Source organism: Idiotropiscis lumnitzeri, chromosome 1 (assembly GCF_059441095.1).
Source record: "Idiotropiscis lumnitzeri isolate Australia: NSW breed Sydney's pygmy pipehorse chromosome 1, RoL_Ilum_1.0, whole genome shotgun sequence".
Classification (NCBI taxonomy): Eukaryota; Metazoa; Chordata; class Actinopteri; order Syngnathiformes; family Syngnathidae; genus Idiotropiscis; species Idiotropiscis lumnitzeri.
The window spans coordinates 34,957,231-34,966,156 of NC_142391.1; the positions used below are offsets into that span (position 1 = coordinate 34,957,231).

The 8,926-nt window shown below is 42.2% G+C and overlaps 1 protein-coding gene across 1 annotated transcript; it reads right to left on the minus strand.

The window, feature by feature from the left end:
- Positions 1-94: 94 nt before the first annotated feature.
- On the minus strand, positions 95-2,313 carry ficd (FIC domain protein adenylyltransferase). Its single transcript, XM_088297478.1, has 2 exons — positions 1,712-2,313; positions 95-1,431 (listed from the first exon to the last, which is right to left on the minus strand). Exons 1-2 carry the CDS (start codon positions 1,980-1,982, stop codon positions 350-352), a joined length of 1,353 nt encoding a protein of 450 aa, XP_088153604.1. The 5' UTR covers positions 1,983-2,313; the 3' UTR covers positions 95-349.
- Between the last annotated feature and the right edge of the window lie 6,613 nt (positions 2,314-8,926).

The following is an 8,926-nucleotide window of genomic DNA, read 5'->3' on the forward strand; positions in this document are numbered from 1 at the left end:
CTGAAAAAAATCTCGTTATAAAATAAAGATATCAACCTCACCAGAGCGACAACGTAATGTGATAAGTGCATTTAAAATTCATTCAATCTGAGCATTAGTATCCATTTTTTATTTGCATAAAATAAATAATCAAATGATGAAAGTGCTTTTACATTCTTCCCCAAAGCAATCTGTATTAGAGGTCCCAAATGTCAATTATTGAATCCTCTCAGGTGACACTTTTTCCAGAAGACAACTTCTGACAGTGCTTGCGTGGAATTAAAATACCTCTTCCTACTCAAAACAAGAGCCAGCATGAGCCCTTCAGACTGAAAACCAGACAAAGCGGTTGCCCCCCCCAAACACCAAATCAGTTGTGAACTGGAATAGTATGTTTGCAATCAGGACAGGCCTGGTTGTGGCTAGCCCCGGGGAGCCCCACGGCATGCTCAGTGGTGGAGATCAATAAAGTGTCCAGCGTAATCTCGGTGCATCTGGCAATGAAACGAATGAAAGGCCGCACGTCGCCCTCATTGGCTGTGTCGAGAGCTGCGTAGTACTCGGCCCTTTGCTCTTTACGAATGGTGATGGGCGGGTATCGAGCTTGCATGAGCACGAGGTTCATCAAGAGCCGTGACGTGCGCCCGTTGCCGTCCACGAACGGGTGCACGTACACCAGTTTGTAGTGAGCGAGAGCGGCGTACTCGACCGGGTGCAGCTGCAAGGCCTCGTCCGAATTGAGCCACTGGACCAGCTCTTGCATGTGCCGCTGCAAGTCCTGAGGATGCGGAGGAATGTGATGGCCGACAAACACTTGGTTGGTGCGCAGGCGCCCGCCTTCCACAGGGTCCACGTAACCCAGCACTCGTCGGTGGATCTCCAGGATGTCACTGACGCTGATAGCTCCTGTTCTGGACAACAGAGTGGTGTTGATGTACTTCATGGCCGCGTCCACACCGATGGCCTCATTCTGCTCCTGCAGGCTTTTGCCGGGGACGGCGTAGCGCGTCTCGATGATGTGACGGATCTCAGATAAAGTGAGAGTACTGCCCTCTATGGCCACTGTGTGGTAGATGTGGTGATAGTAAGTCTCCTCCATTACCCGACGTAGCGCAGAGTTGCTTTTAGGAATGGACATGAGCCTGCGCACCTTACTGTCTATGATGCCAAAGTGACGCTGGTCAATCTCCTCCACCAGTGGCAGGGTGCGGTCTCGGCTCACCAGTGCCCTCTTGTTACAAGGAGAGATGGCCAAAGCCTTGGTGTACAGGTGGTCTGCCTGCACCACGTCCTTCTCCTCCTCCAAAATAGTCCCCAGTTCGGTCAGAGCATCCACATAGTCTGGATTCAGACTGAGTGCATGCACCAGCAGCTTGTGGGCTTTCTCCCTCTTGCCGTGTTTCCTCATTTCCTGTGCCAGCTGCAGTGCCGCTCGGGCCTCAAAAATCATCTCTAGATCACAATAGGAGACAAAATTGATGTCAGGCAAGGATACACAAGCGCTAGAGACGGTAACATATCTAAATTTCACAGTGGCGTCAACATTTTTTGGTATAATATTTGTTACAATTGTGATGGTACACACACGTTTCACCTTTCGAAGTGAATTGACTTTTACTCGATATTATTTTTTTGGGGAACATACCCATTTTGCAGAATATTTGTAAAGTTTAAAAAGTGACTCAATAGCCTGAAAGCTGGAAATGAGTACGCTTACTCAAGAGGTGAGTACCTTTGCTAGGCTTGGACTTGAGAGGAAGCAGGTCGAGGCTCGTGAGAGGCACAGTGAGGCTGGTGGTCTGTACAGCTGTTGGCTGCTGGGGGCTCCCCCACAGCCGGCAGCGAAACTGTGCGATGGCATTCAGGGAGCCACGGCACTGCTCTTCTATTCCGACAAGGGGCGTCAGCAGGGCCACCAGAGAGCCCAGAAAGACACACAGTAGCGGGCCCCATCCTCCGAGGGGACGGTCGCTAGTGTATCGCCACGCCGAGACATCCGCCATGACAATCCCTTAAATCCTCCATTCTCTACGTCCACGCCACTCTTTCTACTCTACCCCAGCGAGGAGCGCTGAGGGCCGGATGGCTAAGAATGGAAATCAACCGAGCATCAACAACACGTCAACGAACCAGTTACTTCTCCAGTCCCTACGGCTGATGAGCTTTTTCTGGGAGATTTTTTTTTCAACACAATGCCCCACGAGAAACATTGAAGTGAAAAAGGCTAAACGTTGGTCCGAAAACTGTTGTTCACGCGTACGACGAAACTGTACAAAACATACACAACCACATCCACGGCTCGTCGGCGTATTTCGTTTCCACCTGTAAATATAAAGCGAAATCATTGGCCAGTCAGAAATACAAAAACAACGGTGATTGGTTGAATCCCAGCAATACAGCGAGAGTTCGTAGTCGTTTCTGATTGGACAGTTGTCAGTCAGGCAGCCAAATGCTGAAACCTCAACTAGACATTATAGACTGAATTAAATTTCAACGTTCAATTTAATGGTCGACAATTTAACATCGAAGTATTACATTTACTCTTTTTGGTTTGCTATTTTTTCTACTTTATGTTTCACCGATCTGATTACCAAGTGCAACTTCACCGATAAAACAAAGAGGGCAGCAGTGTATCGTTTTTCGAACCGCACTTAATGTGCAACGTTATGTGCAGTCCGTGTTTTACAACCTTACTGGGAAAAGGCTCATGATTTTTTTTACACACATGAAAAAAAACCCTTTTGGAACATCAAACAAAGGTTAAACACAAAAATTATGTTTGTATCGACTCACAAACTGACTTACGCATTGTATGATTGATTTCTTATTGTAATAATTTATTTTGTTGGATGGCAACAGGTGGCCACACAAGTTCACTGTGTAGGCTGCCTTCTGTCATCTTGTGGAAGCGCATTTAATTTTTCTGCTTGTCACTGTACGTCGCAGGTGTATCAAAATGAAAGGAGATACATTCCACTGGTCAAAAGCACATTTTAATGTTTTAATCAGAGATGAATTTATCCATTGTGACAATTAAAGAAACGCTTCACTTGTCTTTTACCTGGCAAATCACGTTTTTTAGATATTTTTTTGTTTTTAAGTTTGACCTATGAAAGCTTTACCCCCTAATTATTATTATTATTATTATTATTATTATTATTATCATTATTATCAAGAAAACTCACACACATACATACATATATACGTACAATATATATATATATGTATTATATATATATATATATATATGTATATATATATATATATATATATATATATATATATATATATATATATATATATATATATATATATATATAGATATATATGTTCACAAATATAAATCAAAGGTTTTCCCATCGCTTTTCCCTTTTATGGGGAACATTTTACTACAGATGTCATTTTTACATGCAAACCTATTACACATAAGTGTTAAGCTCATTCAAGTGTCCCTTTACATCCTTCATCATTCTAAGAAATGCCTTGGATGGGGAATATCTTGTTTTTCCAAATTACCGACATCGTCATTAACGCTCTCTGGTTAACATTATCAACATAGCAGCTGTCTCTTTTTCGTCTACCACAAAAATCTTTCACTCATGATGTCGACTTTCCTGCTCTCTGTTTACATCACACCATCATCTGCAGTGTAAAAAAAAAAGTGAATTGAACCTCTTTTGACAAACGAAGGAAAGTACAAACATTGTTTTTTAAATGTAGCGAGTTAAAGGGGAAAGTTAACAGGCAAATAAATACTCAAGTAAAGCAGAGGTACCTAAAAAATCGACTTAAGTGTCAACACAATTGTACTTTATTTGCCTCCCTTTTATTTTAGAACTGTATCAAACATTCACCAAATGTAACAGTTTGTGGCTTATATTGTTATACGGTGTATCTGTGTGCATGTGGAGCCAATTCAGTTTCCAAACAAACATGCGTGTTCATAAAACCTCTCCTTTGGTATATTGCAGGTGTAAAGTCTCTTTAGATGTGTCAATTTTTAGCACTATCATCATAAAAATGCTAACTAGGTATGAGGTAAGGACTAGACACGACTACATGGTAATAATGTCTGCTAAGTGTAATGAAATAATGACTAATGTGACTCCGCACATAATAATGTACAAGCAATTACTAGAGGCAGCAGAAGGGATTTCGGCCTCAGGCTCCTGTCAGTTATGGGCCTTTCGAGACCTTACCACGTTTCCTCTTTATTGCACCCCAAGATATTACTACTGAGTCCTCATCTTGCCTGCTGGATAATGTAAACTTCAACAGGTTATTCAGGCTACAACAATAGGTATTGCTGAACAAGTCTCAAAGAGATTAATTAAATACTGTTAAATTGATACAATTACTGCACAGTACTTTATTATTTTTTTTTTTAATGCCCATGTCTACCTAATAGCACGAGTTCTTTTGCAATGTTACGTGTCTATAATATAGTGTCAGTACTTAGCGCTGTATTACACAAGTGCTAGGTATTATGTTATTTAGCATACAAGTTATCAACAATTTATTATATTATTATTACAAAAATGCTTATTGGTTGTTACAGTATTGATTGCCGTGGCCAGTGAGTGGCTATACAGTATGTAGCTGCTGTGATTCAATTCCACAATGGTCTCTTGCTAATGCTATTTCTAGCTGTCCTTCACATCCTCTACACCCGTTTATGACATTTTATGGCTTTTATTAAGGGATTTGATACTTTAACATGTGATGTCTAAATAAAGATAAATAGCCTTACTTGCATTTCCCAGCAGCTGGAACCCGCCGGTGGTAATGTAGTGTAGATTGATTCCTGGCTGAATGCCAGAGCTGACATATCTTCAGCAGATGGCCATCGTGTGTTATCAGCGCTAAATAGCTGATACTATCACACACTCAGCTTGACGCTCTGCAGGGGCAAACTGTGGCCCCCAAAGTGTTGGGAACATATGAATGTTGATGCCATCACCTGCCTCTAGTCCCGCTACGTCTCTACTGCAGTATGACCCGAGAGAATAACCTGTTGGAGTGGGTTTGATCTCCATTATTTTCTCACTCACGTTGTTCATATGCAACTACACTCTGTGAAGGTTAAAAGGCAGACAGAAGAATTTTAAATCGTTTTTTGAAATTGATATTTCCTATTTGAAAATGCATCAACATGTGTAATGGTTTGCGGTGATAATTAAGCGGATTGTAATTGTTTGATTTTTTTGTATACCATCCCCATACCAAATTCATATCTAAACAAGAAGAAAACATAAGAAAAAAATATTATACATTACACCGCTGTACATGTTGAGGAAAGTAACTGATGACTTCTTTTCTTCACAAAGAGAAATCAGACACTCACAAGGACAAGGAAAATGAAAATGCAAAGTAGAGGGATGACAGATTTCCAGAATTTTCTATACGCTATTGCAGTTTGTCTGTGATGGGATTTTTTTTTTTTCATTTTGATCTCTGAGGAGTGAGCATACCGATATTGGTCCTGGAAGAGGATTAGGCTGCAAAAGTGTTTGCTGGGGTTCAGGTCAGGGCTCTGTGCAAGCACATGCATTTATGAAGCTTAGATGTGTCTCTGGATATTTTTCACCAATATTTCATAAATGTATGCATTAAAATTATATGGTAAATGGTCTTTCACTTGTATATATAATATTCAGTCATGTAGGTTAGATTCTGCTTTCAGGCCGCACGGTGTACAAAGAATTAGCTTGTCTCCTTCGCGGTTCAGAGCTTTGGGGCTCGAATCTTGGCCCCGGCCTTCCTGCGTGGAGTCTAAATTATCTACAGGTGAGAATGTGAGTGTGAATGACGTGCCCTGTGATTGGTTGGCCCTCACTCCAGAGCAAAGAGTCAAGTGTGTACCCCGCCTCTCCGCCAAAATCAACTGGGATTAGCTCCAGCTCACCTCTGACCCTACCGAGGACCAAGATGGATAGTAAATGGAATAGAAATAATATTACAAGAAACAAAATGAAACAGCCATTGCCGAGGTATGAAGTCATCAGCCACATCAAACTGACAAAAGGATCTGGGTCTGGTATCCAGGGATTCCATGTAGGCATCTTGCTCCAGTTTGATGAAGTGCTGCTCTCTTAGATCACACTAAGATTATGCAGAGAATGTGTTAACAAGGTACACCTGCTCCCGTGCTGGCCAAAAATATCTGCTCGAACCAACTAAATTTAAAAGTTGGCTACAGACGAAAAGTGAGCGAGCACTTCCACCAAAATAGAAGCGCTCTCCTTTGCAAGAGCGTGAGATGATTTGCCTTTCCAAATCTGTAAGCGTGAGCCGACTGCATCTTTGTGTCGGCTTATGGTACAAAGGTGTCCTCTCCTCATGGCAGAGATATACAAATACCGATCTGTCGTGGCTCAGGAAGTGTCGCTTTTCTGCTTTTTTACTGATCCTTTAATTCGAAAGACTAACTTTCATCATTATACAACCTTACTTAAGGTTTGTCACAACAGTTACCCAGTTACTCTGCTTATGTCCACTCGCCAATTCGTATTTGATTCTTTGAAAAATAAATTGGCTTCCCCCTCAAGGTTTTGTGATGTCTATGATGTGGATTCTACTGACTTCAAAGTGATTCTTTTATGTGCTCCTTGCTGCCGCTGTGTCTTTTCCAAAACAGCATTGAGGAGGAAATTAATGAAGATGATGTTTCCTTGAACTGATGTTTAATATAATAAGTAGAGGCTAAAGACAGCAAATTTGCTCAGCTCTCTGGGTTCTGCTATTTGGCTTGGGTCCCGCTGCATGTCATCATATCAGGCTTTAGAGCCTTTCACTTTTAGTGGAAAAACATGAACAAATGTAGAAGAAGGGACACATGGCAAAGAAGAAACATTGGCATGAAAATAACAGCCGCGGGGTCATGTTTTTGAATTGTTGTTTGCCCAGCTGGCATATGTTCTCATGTGCCCCAAACCCTCAGCTGTGGCAACAAATAAAAAGCGCATTTGGCCGCGTCTGAAATCATTGATGAATGCTAATTACATTTTTATTTATTTTTTGCAATGTTGATGCAATTAAACGCCTCATATCACTTAGGCATGATTGTTATCTGAATGGGAACACTACACTCTTATCCTTCAATGCATTCCTCCGCTCCACTTGTATCTCCAACATCAGTGTTGATAAACGAGGCTGATGCACGCATTGTGCACTTTCACTTGATCTTTTCTCGATTTTTTTTCCTCTAATGGATGAACAGGCTTCAGGAAGAACTTCACAAAAGTTGACATGTTAACTTGAAGCACGCCCCAGAGATGACCTGTCACAGATTATTAATACAACACCTCGTCAGGCTGCTACATTGCTGTGAGAGGAAGAAAATCCATCAGCTCACCTGAAAAAAAAAAAAAAGCGACCTGTCAGGACAGGGAATAAATCCCTCTGGCTCAAACGCTTCGCCTCCTCTCCAACCATCTTGCTCTCCTCTCTCCTTGCAGCCTCTCTGGAGCATCCGTCTGCTTGGCTCTCTGTCAAAAAAAAGGGGGCTTCGGGTTGGGGGGGGGCTTTGTTCTGGGTGACAGAGCAGGGTGTCAGAGATAGAGGATCTAGTTAGGCAGGCAGAGAGAGGAGAGGGATGCAGGCTCTCTTTGCACCCTGGTGTGGAGGGCGCCGATGAGGAGCTTGTAACGACAGAGAGTGAAGGAGCTCTCCTTTGGGAGCAACAAATGTCTCTGACTGTCAGCAGCCCAAATATCTATCTTAAAGCGAGAGGCTGCTCCTAAATGTCAAGATCCACACTCGTTGGCAGACTGACAACAGCTGTTACGAGACAATTGGGGAGGTCAAGACATCTTTTTCTCCCCTCCCGTGAAAGAAGCGCAAGGCGAGGGTGTGATTTAGCCCCAGGGATGCATTGGTTTACGCTCAAACATCCAGATTAGAAACCCTTTTTATTGGCTCCACACTTGTTTCAAGCTTATCTCTGACTCACTTTGTGTCTCTTTTAACCAATAGCTGTTTAGAAGAAGTAGAAGAATAAACCATTCTTGTTCACTTGTCTTCACTCAGACCCTTGTTTAATATAATTATTCATTTCTATCTATCTAGCTAGCTAGTTCGCTAGCATTCTACATCTGTCCAAAGTCAGCTGGGATAGGCTCCAGCTCACCCGTGACACCTAATGAGGACAAATGCAGCGCAATAGAGGAATGGATGGATGAATGCTACTGTGCTTTGCAAACGACTGCTGTATACACTCTTAAATCACAACAGGGCATGGAAAAAAACCCTAGAGAAACTAAAAGCGAGATGTTACCCAAAACAGCAGACAAATATGTTACAATTTGCATTGGGTTTTACACTACAATCAAACTCACACAACACACACGCACACACACGCGAGCGCGCACTCGCTCACTCACAAAGATAGGGGGAAATTCAATTTACACTTGTACAGATGCACACAAATAATAGAATCCTATAGAATTGCAGTAAAGAGAAGACGTCTGTAGTCCCAAAGCAAAGTACTTCATGGACGAGTCCCCCCCTCTTGGTAGAGCCAGCGAGAAAATGAAGGGATGTGGAGACCTCAGGTGTTAACCAGGTGATTACTGGAACTGGTACTCCCCCTTAAGGCTTTACTGCACTAAGACACAACACAGAGCGATGGTAACGCTGTTTCTCTTGGCTCTTGGGAAAAGTCTGCATGAGACAAATTATACCTTTAAGGACTCAGCTGTTTATGGTTTATCTTAATTTCCTCCATCTGCTTCCCCTACTGCTATCCTCAACACATTGGAGTCAGCATGTGGATCACACTGTCGAGAGGTTCCGCATTCAAATCTTGGGCACTGTGTGGAGTGCCTGCTTAATTATTTTTTTTTTGCTTTCTTGTCAGATAATTGAGCTTTTTTTTAGTATTATTTTTCTTGGTTTACAATTTTTTTTCTTCAAATTTCCAGTGTTGTGAGTAGGACATGTTACATTG